The sequence below is a fragment of the Clupea harengus genome, chromosome 5 (assembly GCF_900700415.2).
Source record: "Clupea harengus chromosome 5, Ch_v2.0.2, whole genome shotgun sequence".
Taxonomy (NCBI): Eukaryota; Metazoa; Chordata; class Actinopteri; order Clupeiformes; family Clupeidae; genus Clupea; species Clupea harengus.
The window spans coordinates 495,001-517,500 of record NC_045156.1 but is presented as its reverse complement, the minus strand read 5'-3'; the positions used below and the strand labels follow the sequence as shown (position 1 = coordinate 517,500).

Sequence of the window (22,500 nt, the reverse complement as noted above, 5' to 3'; positions counted from 1 at the left end):
CCCTGGAATTCAGACTCTCCACTGATGTGTGACCTTCAGCAGTAATTGCCAATAAAAGTGTGGCAGAGCTGTTTACAGAGAGATACTGGCAGCACCTCGTGCTGGAAGGAGCAGGGTCTTCGGGTGCGGGCGTGGGAGTGGGTCGGGTGCGGGGGGGGGGTAATGCAGGAGTGGGAGATTGGGGTGTCAGGGTGGTGGTGATGGTGATGGTGGGAAGGGGAGGTGGTGGTATTGCCCACCGTTCATCTGGCTTGCAGCTCGACTGAGCGGCACCTGTTAACCGTTTCAGCTCTGCCAGCATCCACCCTTCTTGGGCTTGACTCTGATGTAATGCTGCCAGACTCAAGGAAAACAGGCCATGAAGCTTCCCACATGATCTCTCTCTCTCTCTCTCTCTCTCTCTCTCTCTCTCTCTCTCTCTCTCTCTCTCTCTTTCTGTCTCTGTCTCTGTTGCTCTGCCTCAATCTGTCTATCGTTCTTCTGTTGCTCTGCTTTCCCCCCGAGGGGCTTTTAGTGTGGGGTGTCAGCATGAGAAAGGAAAACAGCATTCAGTGATCCTCCCAATATCCTCTCTCTACTAGGGAAAATACATTTTGAGGCAAATTCATATTAAACTGCACTGTCTAGTCCAAATTACTATTAGCCTTTCTGTTTTACAGAAAATGCCTGTGCATTTACCTTAGCCTTGGTGTAAAAGATCTTCAAATCCGTTTGAGTGTTCATGCACTCACATGTGGGTTTTTATTTATCTGCAACTGAGACACACGTGTTGATACACAAGCGCATTAACAGTGAACTAGCTAGAGTATCTAGGCTTCAACAACACCTAAAGTACTATCATACCTGTCGCTTCAAGGGACACATGGAATCAGCATTAGCCAAGAACAGCGGTCTGCTTTCTCAAAGACCCCTTTTTCAAAGTGAGACGTTTGCGAAGAGGTCTTTATCGAACACAAATTCTCCCCTTGACAAACACAGAGAATTCTCACCAATTACGCTGGCCTCTCAAAGCACCTTTAAAATGACTGTGACTCGGAAAACTGGCATCAGTGCACGCAGTTCCAATGAAGCGCGTGTGAGGAAGTGAACACGAAAGTGTCTAATTTTGATCGATTTGCTCTGTTGCTAATTTTAAATGCAGGATGTGAGTGTGTTTTTTTTGTGTAGTGGAAGGTGTTCAGAGAGCACTTTATTAGGAAGATGGTTCTTTTTTTCTTTTCTTTTTTTTTTGTTACATCTAAAAAGGGGAGATTCCTGCCTGGTATCACAATTACTCAGACACAACATGTTGTGCGTCAGAGTAATTGAGTTAATTTTAAACCTCGGTGTACTTCTCCACCAAGCAACGCTTTAGCGCGTTACCGCTGCTTCTGCAAATGAAAGCGTGCCTCTGACTGTGAGCTGCTGCCACTGGTCCATATGATGCTTACATGACTGATCAGATGAGTTTCAAACTGTTTTACAGTAATTATTCACCACTCCACAGCACACTCGAAATGAAAATGACATTTATTAAAAAAAAAAAAAAAGCCCCAGCACTTCTTCTGTGCTTGCTTTGGGTCCTTTGGCCAGTGTTTACACCTGCATGGATTTGAATGTGCTGATGAAGTTTCTACTAACTAGGCTCAGGACTGGACTGTGTGGTGACCACTGGAGAGGTTGAACACACCTCCACGTCCACCTCCACATTAGGCCTGATCCCTGGCCATTATCTGATGTCCTGTAGATCTCGCTCGATTTTCATCTTCACCTCAGCGCACAGCCACTTCCCCTCCTCTGTGGTGTAGAGTGTGTGTGTACAGTTTCTGTTGCAATACAGCACCCACCTCACTGCAAGAATGTAGATCATGACCGCCGCTGGCATTTGTGCAACTTCTAGGAAGTCGGCCCCCTCCTGTCCTCCCGTCCTTGTGTGTTGTCAGTAGTCATCCTGTATAGGCTGCATAAAAGCATGTTGTTTGCAGCTGTGTACGTGGTCTTGTCGATTGTTTATCAGTGCTATCTGTCAGTGCTAATAAGGAAGCAATGCTATTGTTTGTGAATTATGCTGGAAGTAGTGCTCGGGCCTCGCACTCCCTGATGGCAAATAAGGCAATGTTTGTTATGCTCGCTCGCTCGCTCGCTCGCTCGCTCGCTCTCTGTCTCTCTCTGTCTGTCTGTCTGTCTCTCTCTCTCTATCTCTATCTCACTCTCTCTCCGCGTGATATATAGCTTGTGGAGTCAACACGTTTGTATTTGTGTTCAGGCACATGACAGGTTTCTCAATCAGCCGTCACTAGGCAAGTTCGTGGGAAAAGTGCCCGGGCTCCGCCCTGAGCAGGTTAGGCACCTGGTGATTCTGTGGTGATTTTGTTTCGGGGTGTGGGGGAGCTGCACACTTGTGCACACTTGTGCGAGTGGTGCCGCTTCTCCGACACTAACCCAATCCTTTTATCTCCAATCAGCTGGTCCCTCCACCCGAGCCCGACGTCCCTGCAGAGGTGTGTTCAACACCCATATTTGTGGGTGGGTGCCCCCCCCCCCCCCCCCACACACCTACCTGCCTGACAAATATGGGTGGTTGCAGACATTAGAAGTCATTCATATCCCCCTCCATGTCCATAGTAGATGTTCTATGGTTGTAGGCCATTGCAGACATGCCACTATACCTTGTTCAGTCTGAGGGGAAACCTTGTCCAACCCTCATTTTCTCTCTCTCTCTCTTTCTCTCTCTCTCTGTCTTTCTTTTTCCCCCCTCTCTCTCTCTCTCTCTCTCTCTCTGTCTGTCTTTTTCCTCTCTCTGTCTATTATCTGTGTCTTCTGCAGTGTACTCACACAAACACTCCCTCATCCTTGCCCTCCCTCTGTGGCTCAGTAATTAAAGTGTCAGCTGACCTCCTTCCTTTGGCCCGTCTTCATTCCTTCACTTGCCCATGCCCACATTCATATCTGCGTGTGTGTGTGTGTGTGTGTGTGTGTGTGTGTGTGTGTGTGTGTGTGTGTGTGTGTGTGTGTGTGTGTGGTTTGTACTTGGCATGTTTGGAGTTGTGAGGGGTGGGAACGGGGAGGGGGGAGTGAGTGGGTGCATTGGAAAGCAGGCTGGGTGTTTTTCCATGACAGATGGGAGCATGGGCTTACACTGTGTCAGTAGTACAGCGCCTCTATTATGTAATGGAGATGAAGCCGTTCTCCTTTTCTTTTTTTTTTTTTACCTTCTTGCTTTTCCTTTTTTTCTGACCTGAGTTTCCCCAAATGCCAGGTCCTGTTGTGTGCTTATGTAATTAACATGGTTCCATTTGAGCTGTACAGCTGAAAAGAAACTGTGTTAGACAAAAATTCTCTCTCTCCCTCCCTCTCTCTCTCCTCTCTCTCTCTCTCTCTCTCTCCCCTCTCTCTCTCTCTCTATCTCTCTCTCTCTCCCTCTCTCCCTTTCTCTCTCTCTCTCTAAATTCAAGTTCTTGTGAATTCTCACGAAAGTCAACACACGTTTAAGAGGCCTCAGATTAGATTTGCTCTTGTGTTATGTCATCCTTAGTGTTGTTGCTGTGTACAGTGTGGACAGTTCTGAAAAGTGGTGCCTGTTACCTAGCCCTGCACGATTATGTCCTGAGTCTCCCTCCACCCTCACAAAGCATGTCCCTCACTCCTCACTAAACTGCATGATGTAATCTGCCCTAGTTCCGTCCGTGCATGTCAGAAAAGTGACTAATCTGCACAGTATTAACCCTTCTTTTCTTATTGTTTTCCAACATTTATTTTTCTTTCATTTGTTTATTGTTTTCTTTTTGTTGTATTCTTTTTTTATTTATTTTTTTATTTAATTTATTCATTTATTTATTTCCGCTTTCTGCTTACTCACCTCACTCGCAGGAGCTTGACCCAAACCAGCCTCAGAAGCAACTGGAAGATCAGAAGAGGGTAGGTAAACCCTGGGCGTGCGGGCACTTGCCGAGACCCCCCCCCCCTCACGCTCTCTCACGGCAATCCCAGCAGCTGCAACAGCATGAAGCCAGCTCTGCAGGCACCAGTGCCTACTAACTACCCTGCACACATCTGACAAATACTGTACCCAGCCTGAGTGACGGGGTCCGCTGGCAAATGCTACGTATAGACATTGCAATGGGTTTGGCATGGACATGGCATGTCCAAAGGTGGCCATTTGATTACAGGAGAGAGATGGGGAGAAGTAAGGGGGAGGAAGAGGAGGAATGAATGGAGGGAAATGGTGTGAAAGAGCGGGAAGATAGAAAGATGAGAGAGAGAAAAGAGTAAATCATGTGATCACGCTGAGGTGGAGAAGAGGTAAGGTCTCAGACAAGGTGGAGGGAATGGGAAGGGGAGGGATGGCTGGCCTGGGGTTTGTCAAGGACTCCATCCCCCTCTCCCAACAGAGGTGAAAGTTCAGAACAGATAAGCCACCCAACAGTAAACAGACCAAGAGTCAAGCCATTTTTGTAGCTGTGGGGAGGGTAGGGGGCTAAATCCATTATCCTTTTATTACAGCATTGAAATGACTCGTAAATCTTAACAGACTGCCATTTAGTGGTTAGTGGTGCCATATATACCTAGGGAATGTAATAAAATGTAGGGGTGTCCTAGAATCACAGTTTTGTTTCCTTTGGAGTGGATGAGGGAAACCTACCATAACACCTACCTACCTTTTTTATTTCAGCCCGCCACTTTGACGCTTATTGCAGTTTCACATTATGTCAGTGTGCTCCCTGTTGGGTGGTTTCTGTAGCAGTCATGCAGGCTACGGGTCTCTTCTTTTCGAGTTGTTTTCTCAATCAGTACACTTTGTCTCAGGAGCGCTGGCGTGACACGGAATCCAAGGAAGAAGAACTCTTGTATGTGTGCACGCGTGTGTGTGTGTGTGTGTGTGTGCGCGCATATGTATGTCTGTTTTTTTCCCCACTTGGTGCAAACACACACACACTCGCCCTGAAAGCTCCTTTTCTCCTCCATGCCAAAGGGTGAAGCACTGAGGCAGATTCTGGTGAATCGTTACTATGGCAACGTCAAGCCAGGGGGCCGCCGAGACAGCCTGACGAGCTTCAGTAATGGCCCACTCAGCCCCGGAGGACAAGGCAAGGCTCCAACAGGTGTGTGTGTGTGTGTGTGTGTGTGTGTGTGTGTGTGTGTGTGTGTGTGTGTGTGTGTGTGTGTGTGTGTGTGTGTGTGTGTGTGTGTGTGTGTGTGTGTGTGTGTGTGTGTGTGTGTGTGTGTGTGTGTGTGTGTGTGTGTGCGTGCATACTTGTGAGTGCTTGTATGTCGGTCTATGTGTCTGGTGGGTACAGTTATGCATCAGAGTTTGAATGCATTTTTTTTTCTTTGAGCCATCAGCTCCTGCTCTTAGCGACGTAGCTCAGGTCCTATGTGCAGCTGGAAGCAGATTGTTGAGTGCAGCACATAAAGGTCCATCCCACCGCCTCCTCCTTACCCCCCCCGTGTCACCAGTCATTAAGTGCACCGTTTCCCACGTAATAAGAGCCAGTTCCGGCTGCTTGTGCTGGACGGCGCTGTTGCCAGGAGACAGGAAGCCCACTTTCTGGGAGAGTTGGCGATGGACCCAGCTGCAGCTGCTCAAGAAAAGAGAATAAGGAAGGAAGAAAGAGAAATTAAAAATGGAAACTTAAGATGGCTAAGAGTTATATGAGTTGATTGCGATTAATCAGATTAGTGTATGATGATCAGCATTAGATCAACCTTCCATCTTCTGTTGCCATGCAGAGGATGCTGCACAAAGTCTCACATTTGCCCTGCATAATATAATGATCCCCCTATCTCTCCCCCACCCCCCTCTCTATCTCTTTCCCCCCATCTCTCTCTCCGTGTCTGTTATGGGATGGTCCTTGTGTGGAGGTGTTGTTGGAGGGGTCTTGTGCGTGAGCCGCGGGGAGATGAGCCTGGCCGAGGTGCAGTGCCACTTGGACAAGGAGGGCGCGTCGGACCTGGTCATCGACCTCATCATGAACGCCACCAGCGACCGCATCTTCCAGGAGAGCATCCTGCTGGCCATCGCCCTGCTGGAGGGAGGCAACACCGTCATCCAGGTAAAGGCCCAGTGCAGGAGCCATTTCTGCAGGAGTGCACACATGCTGCCTCGGGTTGTGTTCAAAAGCATGCATTTGCACAGGTGCATGTCTGTCAGTCACACACACACACACACACACACACACACACTCACACACACACACACTCACACACACACACATACAGGATGGTTGTAGGGTAATGGGGGGCCTCGAGGAGGTGACATGTAAGAAACAGAGAGAGGATGAAATAAAGAAGGGCCCCATGAATGCAGCGGTGTGGAGGCCTTACTTCTAGTGCAGGTAGTGGGACCTCCTGCATTTACAGCCAAGGAAGATGTGCATATCCAATTTACTGCACGCTACACCCATGTAGGTAGTGATGCTTCTACAGCCATATGTAGTACGTGCGGTAGATGGTACAGAACCCGACATTGGCATCAGGCTATTCTGCTTTCTAACCCAGAGCCAAATCAATTTGCAGATTTGAAAGAATATGCATATATTTGGACATTTCTTTTTCTTTTTCTTTTTTCTAGTAATTATTTTTTTTATCTTAGCCTTAGTTTTGGCTTGGTGTATAAGTGTGTGAGGTTGCCCCTAAGTAGAAACAGGAGGAGATGTCCTAGGAGGTACATGCATACGAGAATGAGATTGAGGAGAAAAAGGGAGCTTCAGAGGAGCGGCGGAGCGCAAGGAGGAGAGGAGTGAGGAGCAGAGCCCATGGAAGAGAGGAGAGGAGAGGAGAGGAGAGGAGAGGATATGATAGAGGGAGCAGCAGAGAGGAAAGCACAGATATCCACTGGGAGGGACCCAGGCGCAGAGCAGGTTGGCTCGACGCTGTCTGCCCCCAGCCAGCCAGGGGGTTGCCGTGACAACGGCACACACTCTGCTAACCTCACAGCAAGGTTGAGAGAACGGGGGAGGCAATTTGAACGGGTATGGGGTGGGGGGGGGGGGGGGGTTGGTTTGGTTGGTTGACTGCAGAACTGATTGTAGGGCAATTACATTTCCCAGCTTGGCAGGATCTGTGTGTGTGTGTGTGTGCGCGTGTGTGTGTGTGTGTGTGTGTGTGTGTGCGCGTGTGTGTGTGGGTGGCTGGATGCTTGCACAAACAGGCCGGTTGCATAATCGGCTTGTATTTGCATAGCCATTCTACCTGATGATAGCTTGGCTTCCCACAGCCACTCGCACAAAGACACTCACATGACCAGGTTACATAAGCTCCTCCGGCTCCACACAGAACGCAGGAAAAACACTCCGGCCCAGCGCTATCTAGGTCGCCCTGTGCTCCCTAAAAGGAGGGCAAAGCCTGGAGCAGCCCTGGTCACCCTGCCCCCCTCCCTCCCTCTCCTCTCCTCCTCCTCCTCCTCCTCCTTGCCTCTACCCTTCCTCTCCCCTCTCTGACCCCCGAGTCTCCCCTGCACTCTGTGCTCCCAAAGAATCACATGCTTTCTAATGAGTTTCTCAAAACAAGCTCCATTAGATGCTTAATTTTGGATAAATAATGGCGACATTCAAGAAAGGGTAAACAACCTCGAGGCGTTATGCAAAGCAGTGTTTTCTGAGAATATGGAGGGCGACTGAGGTCTGCGCCTTTAGTTTGTTTGAGATGAGAGCTCGCGTGGGATCAGGTTTAGACTGAGTATTCCCATCCAGTCCTGCGGGTGTTGCAGAGATCAGATGCATGAGCTGGTGTTTGCAGCGTCATCTGTGCATTTCGAGTGAGTGCCAGAGAGAGAAGCCACATGAAAGCGGGCCGGTCTGTGGAGTTTCAGTCTGCAGAGAGAGAGAGAGAGACAGAGAGAGACAGAGAGAGAGAGAGAGAAAGAGAGAGGGAGGGCGGGGAAAGTGATGAGAGGTGCCCCACTCGTGAAAACAGCCACACTTCACAGGGGAATTACGGCACCCGTTTTTGATTTGTACTTTCTAAGAGCACTGTTGCGGTTCCCCACCGTCTTGCTTCCCTTTTCATGGTAAAGCACCTTTTTTTTGTTTCGTTTTTTCTTCTTCTTCTTTTTTTTTCTATTTTTTTGAGAACGGCTCTTGCACCCGTTGCTCAGCTTTCCATGCAATCTATCTAGCAAACCCCCTCCTCTCCCTTCCTCCTCTCCTTTCCTCTGCTGGGGCTCCTCAGAGCCAAAGCTCTCTCTCTGTGCCTTGGCCCCCTTCACAGCTGGCCTTGGACATGTCTCGTCTTCTCCTCTCCTCTCCTCTCCTCTCCTCTCCGCAGAGCTTAATGGTTTCCATGGTGATGGTGAGTCACCGTTACCGGGCGCTACTGGCGTAGTGGAACACATTAGCGCATTGGTTACCGGGGGGGGGGGGGGGATTATTTCTGGCTAGCTGTTCGTGCTGATAGCCCCTCCCTCATTGCAAGCTAAGTGGGCCTCCGTGACCTCTTAGACCCCTGCGAACGCGCACTGGTTACATAATCTCAGCCTGATGTTTTTTCCTTTCTCGCTCTCGCTCTCCCTCTTCTTCACTCTCTTTTCTGTCCCCCCCCCCCTCTCCGGAGGACAAGCGATCTTTGTTGCCGGGTCATGTATGGCGCTGAGTGAGTCTAAAACATATCAGCGGACGCATCACATTTCTCCGTGTTGCATAATGCCTTAGGACCACTGCCCCTCTGCCAGGGACACAGGCACTCTTGTGTTCTGTTCCTGGCAGAGGAAAAAGTAGGACAAAAAAAAAGAAAACGTGAGCCGATTTCTCCAACCAGGTTGCTTGTTTGTTTGTTTTTAATCTGGTCTTGTAATCGCGCCAGAGCCAACAACCCTGAAGGAGTGAAGGGATTGAGTGATTGTAGGCAGGGAGGGAGAGAGAGGGAGTTAGGGGTGGGTAATTTGGGAGGGGTGGGGGGGAGGGGGTAGTAGGAGAGACAAAGGAGTAGCATAATGCCACACAGTGCGTGCCAGCCTTGAGAGGGGGAGGTTGGGAAAAAAGGGGGGAAATGTGTTACTGAGCACAGAGAGAAGTGGGCCAGGTCAAAACGTTGGTGCTGGCCGCTTGATCCTCCCGCCCGCCTGCCCGCCCGCCTTCTCCACTCCCCACACTCTCAGAGATTAACACTCCCCACCTCCCCACAACATGCAAGCACTCCCCCCTCCCCTCCTCTGGACGCAGGTCTGCCAACCATTCTAATTAGGTGCTTTCTCATGGCAAGGCCTGTGTGGAAAGTTTCTCTCTCGCCAGTTAGTGCACAGTGTCCCTTCTTTGCCCCTGGCTTCTCTTTTCTAAATGCTGCCAGTGATGTGATCCTTTTGGTTTCTTTTCCTCTATCTGGTCGACTTCTACTACTGCTGCGGCAGTCTTTTAAGTGGAGAGTGAAAGAACGAGCAATAATGTTCACCAATGTGGAAAGTTCTTCTCGACAGATCTCGGCCCGGATAAATGCGAACAGCAGCCTTCACCGCCTTCACCCTCACCGCCGCCTTCCACCGTGGAGCAGGTTTCGGAAAAATCGGAAAAACACTTGCCCGGTTCCCACACTGCAGACACGCTCCATGGCCGAGGTGGTTCCACTTCACGGGGGTTTGCGTCTTTGGCCAGTTTCACTTCATGCAAACCCACGCACTCAGTTTGAGAATGACAGAGGGGGTAGTTAGGTGTAGGAAAAAAAAGACACCATTACACATCTATACGAGAAATCAAAGTTTCCCTGATTGGGTAACTAACACGGATATGGAATAAGTGAATGGTGGCAGGCTTTTTTTTTCTTTTTTTTTTGGTGATCGATATCTTGTGCTAGCATTTCTGCGTCATTCTCATGTCTGGCCAGAAGACCAAGAGTTCTTGACATGGTGGAAGAGCCTTCTGTCTTCTGGAGACCGTCAGCACAGGCTTCAGTTCTCCATCTGTGGTGAAACTGTTGTGGTGTGTGCACGGGCGTGTGAATGTGACTACACTCCTCCATTCTGCAGCCTGTAAGGGGTGTGTGTGTGTGTGTGTGTGTGTGTGTGTGTGTGTGTGTGTGTGTGTGTGTGTGTGAGAGCAAGCAAGCAAGCGAGCGTGCATGTGTTGTGGAAGACTGGCTGACCCTTGACTGAAATGGACACCCACTCTCCTGGCAAGGCTGTGTGTGTGTGTGTGTGTGTGTGTGTGTGTGTGTGTGTGTGTGTGTGTGTATGTGCACACAGAGCCTTACGTGTGCACAGACTGTAGCAGGGCCTCGGTGACACTAAGACACCCAGCCAGTTAGCGTGTCTGTTCTCTCCCTCTGCATAGGGTAGTATATACACACATAAACACACACCTTTAAATTATCTATTTCTACAATCTGTTTTTATAGTGTAAGATGAGAGGACAAACCAAAACTGGCACAAATGTTGCTGTGCCATTCATTTTCGGTTGGGTTATTCTTAGCCACGGGGTAGATATTGGCATGACTGGCATACTGTACATTGCTTTGTTGCCACCCCAAAGGTCAGTTGTCATGCATCAGATGTAGCGATGATAGTGTTTGTCGCAGAGCACAGAGAACTGAAACGTGGTTTAACTGGCGCAAAAGTTTGATCCCAACTCATTTTTAACCCCCATCACCCCCCCCCCCCCCCCCCCCCCCACCCACCTAGTCATCATCATCATGCTCGTGTCACGACCTAAGCCCAGATGGCACTGAAGACACTTTGTTTATGTGCTGCATATCTGGGGCGGCTTTGTGGCGCTTGTTGAATGGAAAATCCAGCAATGAACCAAGTGTCCAGCCACCTGAAGCAGACACGTAGGAGTCCATCCATGCATCCATCCATCCATCCAACCAGCCCCCCCCGCCTCCCGCACACGCCCCCTGTTTGGCTTGCAACACACATGCAGCCTTGGAGGATCCTAAGAAAAGTATAAATAGAAGTGTCTGACATGGCAGCTGAGATAATCTTTCCCACAAGCAGACCCGAGTGGAATGAGGTGGGTGGGAGCTTTACGGGGTATCAGAGGAGGTGGCGTGAACTGAGGTGACACTCCCTTGTCTCCTGTGTCTTAAAGTGTACACACTGGACGTGTGTTGGAGTCGGCGAAGGACCTTTGTACTTCCCAATAAAAGTCACGGAGAACTCTATGCACTCACACTCTCAAACACACGTACATACATAGACACACACACACACACACTCAAACAGTGTGAAAGTGTAACCCCCCCCCTTTCAGGTATCTGATTTCACAGAGGTTTCAAGTCACTCTGCACACCTGTCGCCATCCACAGCAGCACAGTTAACTATTAGCTTATGACCTACATAGCCGCTTCACAGGAAACACCACAGCAATGAGACCGCACACAAAACAGATCATTCTACAGATAACAGAACAGTGCACAAAACATACCCACATCCCTCTGTAGGGAACCTTTATAAACCCTTATATTGTTGATTCCCCATACATTGATGTTAGTGTTTTGATGTGTGGTGTGCGTGCTTGTGTGCACACATGTATACATTACTGTGTTACATAAGGGACGGGTGCATGGATACCCTGACTAGGCCCCCTGGATACCGCACTCCCACCCTCCCTTTCAGTCACCGTTCAACACACACGCACACACACACCAGTACACACACACACCAGTACACACACACACCAGTACACACACACACACACCAGTACACACACACACACCAGTACACACACACACACCAGTACACACACACACTCACACACAGAGACACTCACACAACATGTATGAAAACAAGTGTCCATGTGACTTAACTGGAATGTACAAGCCAGCTCTGGACTCAGATCTGGCACAGAACGCATTTTACAGTTTGCTCACACACCTCTGTGCTGATAACCTACCCAAACATGCCTCTGTTTTTTTCACGCGTACAGTAGTTCGGCCGAGGAAATAGTTTCAACCCTTTCCAAAATATTTCCAGCTTCTTCCATGAGGCTTTTCCCTGCAGTTTGTGTCCCACTTCTCCCTGTTGTTGGGTACAGTGGTTTTCTGCCTGCACAGCAGCCCACCCACACACCCCCCACACAAATGAACATGATATGCCTTTCAAAGTATGGAAAATATTATCGAGGTAATCAATGCAGGAAGTCAAAATATAGACAAAAGCAATATTTTGCAGATGTACTATAAGCAATAACTGCTGAACTTGTCTGTTTAAATGAAATAGAAAGTTGAAAGACAGAGTTGGCCCAAAGACCTAAGTACAAACTGAACCGTAAACAGCGAGTGCTGTTACATCACCACCACAAAAAGATGATTCCAGCAGCCGGCAAGCATTAAATGATTCAGTCATATGAGTACACATGTACATGAAGGTAGGTGTGTGTGTGTGTGTGTGTGTGTGTGTGTGTGTGTGTGTGTGTGTGTGTGTGTGTGTGTGTGTGTGTGTGTGTGTGTGTGTGTGTGTGTGTGTGTGTGTGTGTGTGTGTGTGTGTGTGTGTGTGTGTGTGTGTGTGTGTCATGCTCCTTTTTTTAGTTTTTTTTCCCCAAAATGAAAGCAAGACATGAAATTTGAAGGGCACACAGCAGCGCTACACACGCCTCACCCCCCACCTCACCCCCACTCCCCAGAAGTGAAAAGGTTCCCGTGGCGACGGGGCCAGGCATAGCTCGGCATGGCGCTGCAGCCCCCTTGCTGATTACAGCACCAGCTTCTCTGCTCAGCCAGCCGACTGCACACGGCCTGCCTGCCTGCCTGCCCGCCTGCCTGCCCTTCGTTATAAATAGAGCTTATATAACATCCTCCTGTTGATGCCAAGAGCTGGGACAGAAACGAGGGAGAGACGGAGAGAGGGAGGGAGAGAGGGAGGGAGAGAGAGAGGGAGAGAGAGAGAGGGGGGGGGGTACAGATTGACCTTTCTAGAGTGAAAGAGCATTCTCCCGCCCAACTTGTCTGTGCGGCGTCCACCCTGCCGAACTTCCTGTGGAAAGAGGCTGGCAGGTGTCGGGCTGGCGCGGTAGTGTCACGGCTCTGGCACGACGATCGCCCGTCCCCTCCGCAAAAAGGCACGGCACGGTGTTTATTTCCTGAAAGGAGTGGCACTGCCAGTGGCGTATATACACACACAAGCAACCCCCGCCCCTGGTTATCTAACATGGACTCTCACAGGCGCATTGACAGGCACCAGGAACAAGGAAGCTCTCGTGCTGTACCTGACTGAGCTGACATTGACACAGCAGATCAAGAGGTGCTTAGGTGCAGTCGCGTCTGCATTATGTGATTGTGCTTACTTGGAGGTCCCTTTCTGTGACCGGCCCTTCAGGCATTTTTTAAGTGCTAGGCATTTAGGCAAAGCACTCTCTCATTCTGTGTGTGTTATACACTCACACACACACACACACGGCCAGCAGTGGGCGTGACAGGGCACTGGAGGTGAGGTCCAGTTTCCCCAGTCAGCAGCTCTGGATTATATTATGTCTGCATGTGTGTGTGTGTGTGTGTGTGTGTGTGTGTATAGGGAGAGACGTGTTCCCATAAACATCAACACTATCTGCGTGTCCCAGGTGCCCTTTGAGACGTGTGCCAAGCCAGACAGACTCAAGGGCAGCAGCCCTTACCTACTTACTCCAGCAGTGCTTGCCTCTCATTTCTCACGCACTCACCAGCTCACTGTGGACATTGTACCGTCAGACAGATGGGTGGCACAGAGTCCTCACGGGTCTGAACGTGCCAATGTCAGCATTGGGTGCAGAATCACTGTGAGCAGTAGTAGAACTAGTGAAGGCAAACTGGTGTGAGGCTAACTCTTGGACCTTCAGCCCAATCTTGTATTGGACGTAGATACACACACACACACACACACACACACAGCAGCCTACTGGCTATCATATGGCAGTCAGGTGTGTGTGATGGTGCTGGGTGGCTCAATCTCACCCGGTGACTGATGAGATCACCCATTTATAGTCACAGTCACAAGGGCTGCACAGTTTGGGCCTCAATAACATGGTTAGAGCAGTGTTGTTGTTTTTCCCCAAGTAGAACCTCTTTGCTCCTTGTTTGGCTTGCTTATGTAACTGCTGTTCGCCCCTCCAGAACATAATCTCATCGAATGATCCTGCTCTGGGAGCCATGCTCATTTAACTCGATTGTAAAGTTGTTGTTTTTTTTTTCTTCTATGAGGTCTTAGCCATTTTCTTGTGGAAGGAAGGTAAAAATGTGGAATTGTATTTACTGAGAGCTGATCAGTTATAATACACACACACAAAACTTTTATATTTTATTAAGCCATTTTGTCTTTTATTTTGTGTGTGTGTGTTTTCTGCTATCATGAATGTGAGCAGAGGCTACTATGGCAAGCCATTTTAACATTTAATAGCTAGACTGAGTATATATTGCAGATAACTGTAATTCAATTCTTCCTAGTCAAAAAGAACATTCGAGATATCCACAATGACATTTTCCCTATCCACAATTGTCATTTTAGATATCCACAACGCCATTCCTCCTGGGTCAAATTACTTCACTTTTGGCATTCATGTGTATTGGGCTTTCAATTTCAGATATCCACAATTGCATTTTTGATACCTAGAATGATCCCCTTCCAGACATCATGCCAGGCAAGCTTTCCTTCTACCTTTAAATATATCATATTGTGCTTTGTTGTTGGTCTGTTGTGGCCATATTACTTGTTGTTCTCTTTGGGTGCCTAAATTGCCCCGGGTTCGTATCCCAGTTTCCTCCCTTACCCTAACCCAGGTTTGTACTCCAGAGGGGGGGGGGGGGGGGGGGGGGGTCACCCCTCCACCTCTTACCCTGGATAGCCTGTGGCAGGCCTTAGTATCATGTAATTGATATTTAATTCAGATAATTAGGCAGTCCATTTTGAATGTCCACTGTGGGATGCTGCTGTAGTCTTTTCACCTGATCCACTTGCAGAAACCCCTCTGCTTTTAGCCACCCATTCCCACCAAACTCTTATGCCCAATGTCTCCTCTGCTTAAGATACATCTCATATACGTATTGTATGCCAGCCTGTTTACCCATAATATAAACAAATACCATCATTCACATCGTTTTCTGATTCATTGCTCTGCCTATCCTTATAATAGTAACCTAATGAGCAGACTGTAGACCCACTAAGCTATATTACAGCCAATACTTGGTTTCTCAAGGTAGTCTCAAGGTAGTCTCAAGGCGCTTTACAGAGCCCAGGCCCTGAACCCCCCTGGAGAAAGCACAATGGCGACTGTTAACAGGATGAAACCTTGAGCAGAATCTCGGCTTGTAATGGGGGGGGGGGGGGGGGGGCTTCTGAGGTAGCGATAGAACAAGAAGGGGGGGAGACATGGCAGATGAATTTGTACACGTATCAGGATAAGCATGCTAGTATACATGTGGTAAATGTACACAATACATACAAACATAACATGGTATATGCATGAAGCATACAAAATTGACTGTGGATAAGGTGGGGAGAGAGCATTCAAGTATTGTAGAACAGTTTAGTGGGTATACAGTGTGCTCGTAAGGTTACTATTACAGTTTAGTGGGTATACAGTGTGCTCGTAAGGTTACTATTACAGCTTAGTGGGTATACAGTGTGCTCGTAAGGTTACTATTACAGCTTAGTGGGTGTACAGTGTGCTCGTAAGGTTACTATTACAGCTTAGTGGGTATACAGTGTGCTCGTAAGGTTACTATTACAAGGGTAAGTAGAGCAATGAAACAGAAAACTATGTCGATAGTGGCAATTATTTACTTTGCAGGTAAAGGCTAGCACAGAGTATGGGGTAGAATAAGTGCATAAACAGTGTGGTGGGGGTGAGTTGGTATAGGCCAAGGGTTTCTGCAAGTAGATCAGGTGGAGAGACTACAGCAGCATCCCACAGCGGAGTCTAGACTAGCATGGGCAGAAAGTGAGTGGGCAGACCTCGGCTGTCTAATGTGTATACCGTAGGTACTTAATGGATATGGGGATGAGGAACAATGTTTTCACTTATATTTGTTTAAGGATTTTTTTTATATCTTAAACTTAATTTTGACTAGTACAATCAAAGTTGTACATTTCTGCCAGTAAGAATGTTATTGTGGATATCTTCAATTACCATTCTTAGAAGTGAGAATATCATTTTGACCAGAAGAAATGCTATTATGGATGTCTACAATGTAATTACAGATAGAAGTGTGGTTTGATCCAATGTTGAAACGACTTGCCATAGGTTACAGTGAGTGCAGCCTCAACCTGGAAAGAAGGCTAGTTATGTAACAAGCTTTCAAAACTGCCCTAGAATCCGGGCGATAACTCCCCCCTCCCCTCCGCTCCCACTTCCCCCTCTCCCTCACACCTCATACTCAGTTCGTGTCTGCTTGGCTCGCAAAAGTAGGGCGGGATTTTCCTCCTCCTTTTCCCTCCAGTTTTCCCCCCTCTGCTCCTCCCCGCCTCGCCTCCTCTCCTCTCCTCTCCTCTCCTCTCTCTCCTGTAACTGTGCAGGAGCTGAGTCCCCCCCTCCCCCACCTCCCCCTTACTCAGCTGATTACTGCAGTTATGTAAGGAGGGATTTTGTATGTGACTATGTATGTGTGTGGGAGAGAAAGAGAGAAAGTAGGACAGGATATACCAGACTGTGAAAAACACACTGGCAGTACTGTCCCCAATCTCCCACCCCCTAAAAAAAGCCTCCCAATCAACTCCTCAAATGATCACTTAGCTATTCCAACTGGAACACAGGAAAGCAAGAAATAGCCTGAGGTTATCCTAGCCTTTATGTTGTGGCTTCTGTTGCTTGCTCATAAACGTATGGGTTTTGTGTGTGTGTGCGTGCGTGTGCATGTCTGTCTGTCTGTGTGTGTGTGTGTGTGTGTGTGTGTGTGTGTGTGTGTGTACGGGCAAAAGCAAGTGTGAGAGTCCTCATGTGCAGCTGCTGCCATTCCGAATCCAGAGCTCAAGGTTGTTTCAGTTTAGTCGAGAGCAAAGCAGGGCTCTTTCTGTGTTTGTGCTTGTGCTTGTGTGTGTGTGTGTGTGTGTGTGTGTGTGTGTGTGTGTGTGTGTGTGTGTGTGTGTGTGCGTGCGCGCGCGCGTGGGTGTTTGTGCCCTGAGGACGTGGGTTGCAGGTCTGGATAGCACAGCAGATGGAGTGAGATCAGGTGAGAGCAGGGAGGCACTCCAGGTTATTTCCGTGGCAGCACGCTAGTCGGGGGCCGTTATGTAAGACGCGGCTGTAAACAGGGCCTGCAGAGAAAAAAAGAGAAGAGGCTGGGAGGGAAAGCGAGAGAGAAAGAAAGAAAGGGAGAGGGAGGGAGACGTGAGGAAAGGGCCTAAGAACATGGTTGCCATCCAATGCCACTGCATAACTCAGTACATTAAACACCCACACCCTTCTAATTGAGAGCTTTTTTCTTGCCATCACACACTCTGCACTCTCCTTCATTCTTTGAATATTTCTCACTCATTCCTGTTGCCTTTTTTGCTGTCTCTCCCTCTCTATCTATCTATCTATCTATCTATCTGTCTATCCCTCTCATTCTCTCTGTCTCTCTCCTTCTCCCTATCCCCCTCTTTCTCTATCCCTCTCTCTCTCTTCCTCATTCTATTCGTTCATTCATTCCCTCAGCGCTCCTTCTTCTTTCGCCTGACTCGAGACAACAAATCAGAGAAGTTCTTTAAGGTCTTCTACGAGCGCATGAAACTGGCCCAGCAAGAGATCAAGGCCACAGTGACAGTCAACACCAGCGACCTGGGGAGCAAGCGGAAGGACGAGGAGCCTCCGGACAAGGACGCCCCCGCCCGCAAGAAAGGTCAGTTGATTTGCCCTCTGGCGAAGGTACTGTAGGTTGCACCTGACAGATGCATGCTCAACATTGCGTTAAGCCATGACAAGCCACTCTTTGTCCTCTACTTCCCATTTACATTCATGAACACCAAACCACAGTGCTGTGCACACTATTAATAAATGAAAACAATAAAATAAAACTATCCCTGCGGTGCACAGTGCCCATGGCGATAAAAAATGTAAGTTCAAAATAGTAGTCTCTATGATTCAGCAATGGCTGCGGAACAAGAATGTTTTCAGGAAACATAGCCCAGATTAGTCAGGGGGGGCAGTATCCGCCTGAATGAAAACAGATTTTTGGCATCTGCCAGACCGTCCACATCACAGCAAGATATAGGGTCTATTCCTTTCAGTAGGGGTCGCAAGCCTGCTTTTTAACGTCAGAACGATCACCGTCTCTGTTTATGTGTGTGTTTGTGTTGTCAGAGAAGGATGTGACCGGCGTGGTGACCGAGGAGGTGCGGGAGCAGCTGCTGGAGGCCTCGGCCGTCACCAAGAAGGCCATCACCGCGTACCGGCGCGAGGTGGACGTGGAGGAGCACCTGAGCGGCGGTGGCGACGGCCAGGCCACTGGTGTCGCTGCCGCCGCCGCCGCTGACAAGAGCACGGACGAGGGCGAGATGAGCGTCATCATCACCATCATGCAGCCCATCCTGCGCCTCATGCAGCTGCTGTGCGAGAACCACAACCGCGAGCTGCAGGTCAGCCAGTTCAACAGACACACACACAGTCACACTTCACACACATGCTCCAGGCATGTGCTCTTTTCACCTTACACACACACACAGAGAGAGAGAGGGAGGGAATTCGAGTGGGTGGAGGGTGGGAGGTCCATGTTCCAGTGAGACTCCCTTGTTCTGGTATATTTCCACCTCTGGACCTGTGCTGAAGTGAAACCAGATGTTTTTCCCCAAGTTACAGAAAATGGAGAGGAGGGGAATGAAAAAAAAAAAACTTGAAAAAAAAACCGTAATCATTGTGATGGGTGCAAGTCTTTCCCTGTACTTCCTGGCCGGTGCAGGCCAAGTCTGACAGGTCCCCCCACCCCCGCCCATTCCGGCCACGGGGTCAAGCAGAGGCCGGCTTCGCTTGGCTCAGCTCACGCCGGGGAAAGATAGATGCAGTCTGGCCAGCCGGCGACTTGTTTATCTTGTTTGTGTGCCCTGCTGGCTTTCATGCTCAGCCAGGGACGGAGCGCGCTAATCATGACTTAATCCTATTGAGATGGTGAAATGTGAAAGAAGCCTTGACTCGATGCCCTGTAAACCCCTCCACGCTACCTCCACGCCTCAGACACACGGAGGGAGCCAGGGATACTCCGTGTCTCATTCCGACTGTGTTTTCTCTTATAAAGTTTCGGACGAGACGTGTTTCCATCTTGCACAGTCATACAGTGAATGGCTTTGGTTGTGTTTCGCTCTTTTTTTTTCTTCTTTTTTTTCTCAAAGAGAGAGCAGTTGTTAACCCTGCACGACTGAATACAGTAGCTTTGTTTTACTGTACACACTCACATGACTCGCTAATTGCGGAGCTTTTGGTGGAGTTCTCTGGAAGGTTTTTACGGCATCCTGCAGGAACTCACGTTTCCTGTAAGCCCCCTGTTTTTGTGGGCCGGCGTGCAGCCCTCCCCTCCTCTCCTCTACTTTGATTTCCTGCCGACGGGCTTTTCCACAGGCCTGGCTGCCTTTTGCGTTTTTGTCTCTGAGCCCAGCATTGCTCTCTCCTCCTACCCCCCACCCCCCATCCCCCGTCCCTCCCTCCCTCTCTCTCTCAATCTCGCTCTATTTCTCTGTCTGTCTTTTTCAGAACTTCCTGCGCTGTCAGAACAACAAGAACAACTACAACCTGGTCTGCGAGACCCTGCAGTTCCTGGACTGCATCTGCGGCAGCACCACAGGAGGCCTGGGCCTGCTGGGCCTCTACATCAACGAGAAGAACGTGGCCCTCATCAACCAGACCGTCGAGAGCCTCACAGAGTACTGCCAGGGGCCCTGCCACGAGAACCAGGTGGGGAACTGTGTTCGCTAGAACATCCCTCCATAAATCTTTCACTCATGCAGTCCCCCTACCTCCCCCACCCCCTTCACCCGCACACGTACACATACACACACACACACACACACACACACACACACACACACACACACACACACACACACACACACACACATTGCAGGGGATTGCAAATACACCTACTTACCCTCACCCATTACTCCCACTAATGGACGTGTCTAATCCAAATAGCTTTCAATTTGGTCTGTTCAGGCCACTGTGTTAATATGAGTGCATTGATCTTAATTTCATCTGCTTGATCTAATTTTGATAATCGGATTGGAAGAACCTTGAAGGAAATGCCTTCTCCTGAGAAAAATCGCCCAAATTTCCCTTGTTCCTTGTTAGCGCAGGTTATAAACCAGCCAGCCTTTCACCCTCTGTTTGCCCTCAGCACTCTTTCCTTTAGGCCCTCTTGATTGACATCACCTTTTGTTTGCCTTAGAGCGCACCTATGTTAGGTGAGTTGACTCACGTGATGGGAGGGGCCCAATGTTCTCCCCTGCAAAGAGGTCACTTCATGCCAGAAATGAGAGCTGCTCAAACATCCGCCACACCTCCTGAGATAGTGCACTCTCCTGTTTGTTTTGCCTTCTGCTCCATGGATCCATTCTACTCCAGCTGGACATATTGCGATATAATGTGCTCACTCACCAGATAAACGGCAATGAATTAAAGCTGTCTTCAGTGTGCAAGATTGACCTGTATGTGACCTCTACTTAGCTCGTGTATTTTATTGAGTTGATGTGTTTAGTAGAGTGTGGTGTTCGAACTGCTTCTGCATTGACAGCACCTCACGCTTTTCCCTGTATGTATGTATGTATGTATGTATTTATTTATTTATTTTTCTATTATCATTATAAGAACTGCATCGCCACTCATGAGTGCAATGGAATCGACATCATCATTGCCCTGATCCTCAACGACATCAACCCCCTGGGCAAGAAGAGAATGGACTTGGTGCTGGAGCTGAAGGTAAGACCAGACAGCTGTTACCCCCATCCACCCCCTCCTCCCTCGCCACCTCCCCCACCCCCACCCTCCATCTGCAGGCACACTTCACCCAGGGACTTCCTGTTTCCTGTGGGTTTTTATTTATGGTTTCATTTTGTATCCCAGTGCCAAAGTAGCACATTGGTGTGACTACTGTAGTCAGTGGTGTACACCCCCCACCACACTGTGTTCAATGTGTTTTCAACCTTGTGAAAGACACCTAGTGCAAAAGCACCTCGCCCTAATTCCAGCCGAACTCAGCTTGACGATGCTCCATGCTTGTCATGTGTCAGAATAACGCCTCCAAGCTCCTGTTGGCCATCATGGAGAGTCGCCACGACAGCGAGAATGCCGAGCGGATCCTCTACAACATGAGGCCGAAGGAACTGGTGAGTGACTGTGACGGGACAGGGCTGCTGTGTGTCTTTGCGTAACCATGCCTACTGCATCCCAGCAGACCCAGTGTCTCTCATCATTAATGTAATCACTTCATCAAGGACATGAGAATGGAGAATGACTATTGCTATGTCTGCTGGGTTTATTATGCAAGACGGCGCTGACAAAGTGATTCTGAGAACAGACAAACCACACACACACACACACACACACACACACACACACACACACACACACACACACACACACACACACACACCTTTTCTATCCGTTGCTTTCCCCTTCTGTATGTAGACAATGTGTTCCAGCACACAGCTGGTTAATGAGGATAGGTGTCCTGAAATTGTCCCTGCGGTTGATGGATTGCCTTTAAGCAACATATTGTACATTGAACTGTAGTCATGTGTCATAGCCAAGATAAGTCAGTGCACTTGAAACAACATAACTGGACTGGATCCTTCATACAGAATGCTAAACCATACCACTCTGCATGCTTGGATGACATGACGCATAAATAATCTTATCAGACACACCCCCAGCTATGCACATCCATACACACAGTCCACCCCCATGAACACACACACACACACACACACACACACACACACACACACACACAGACACACACACACAGACACACACACACAAAGAAGGCCTCATATACAAACACTGTGACTATGCACGCCGGTATGCACAAATGTATTCACTCACTTTTGAACTCCAATACACACCTACCCTACGTCCTGAATGCTGTAAAAAATCTAAAGATACACACACACACACACACACACACACACACACACACACACACACACTCACACTCTCTCCTACACCATCAGGTGGAGGTGATAAAGAAGGCCTACATGCAGGGTGAGATTGAGGTGGAGCACTCTGAGGAGGCTGAGGAGGGTGAGGAAGAGCATGCTGCCTCCCCTCGTAATGTCGGCCACAACATCTACATTCTCGCCCATCAGGTAGGCTGTATTTGCCTGAACTGTAACTGAAAGATGTCATAAATGAATAAATGAACAGGTAAATGTGTCATAACCTGATCCTTATGATATAGCATATGTTCACTGTGTCACAGTCACAGTCATTACATCATAGGGGTCAGGCCCTATCTCTCTATCTCTCTCTCTTCTGTCTCTCTATTTCACTCCTTTCTCCTCTTTCTCTCTTTCACTCCTCTCTCTCTCTCTCTCTCTCTCTTCTGTCTCTCTATTTCACTCCTTTCTCCTCTTTCTTTCACTCTCTCTCTCTCTCTCTCACTCTCTCTCTCTCTCTCTCTCTCTCTCTCTCTCTCTCTCTCTGTCCATGGCAGCAGTGAGCCTG

At 48.8% G+C, this 22,500-nt stretch overlaps 1 protein-coding gene across 17 annotated transcripts in view; it reads left to right on the top strand.

The window, feature by feature from the left end:
• The window catches only part of itpr1b (inositol 1,4,5-trisphosphate receptor, type 1b), a 109,132-nt gene that overhangs the window by 57,187 nt on the left and 29,445 nt on the right, over window positions 1–22,500 (top strand). For 7 of the 17 annotated variants that reach the window (XM_031567207.2, XM_031567203.2, XM_031567205.2 and 4 more), the window contains 11 exons: window positions 2,246–2,320; window positions 2,445–2,480; window positions 3,850–3,897; window positions 4,952–5,081; window positions 5,842–6,032; window positions 17,509–17,692; window positions 18,154–18,428; window positions 19,534–19,734; window positions 20,644–20,754; window positions 21,066–21,161; window positions 22,008–22,142. In XM_031567207.2, coding sequence (XP_031423067.1) covers window positions 2,246–2,320; window positions 2,445–2,480; window positions 3,850–3,897; window positions 4,952–5,081; window positions 5,842–6,032; window positions 17,509–17,692; window positions 18,154–18,428; window positions 19,534–19,734; window positions 20,644–20,754; window positions 21,066–21,161; window positions 22,008–22,142 — 1,482 coding nt within the window. The remainder of the gene's footprint in view (window positions 1–2,245; window positions 2,321–2,444; window positions 2,481–3,849; window positions 3,898–4,951; window positions 5,082–5,841; window positions 6,033–17,508; window positions 17,693–18,153; window positions 18,429–19,533; window positions 19,735–20,643; window positions 20,755–21,065; window positions 21,162–22,007; window positions 22,143–22,500) is intronic. The other 10 variants (XM_031567211.2, XM_031567209.2, XM_031567219.2 and 7 more) reach the window with 4 other exon arrangements.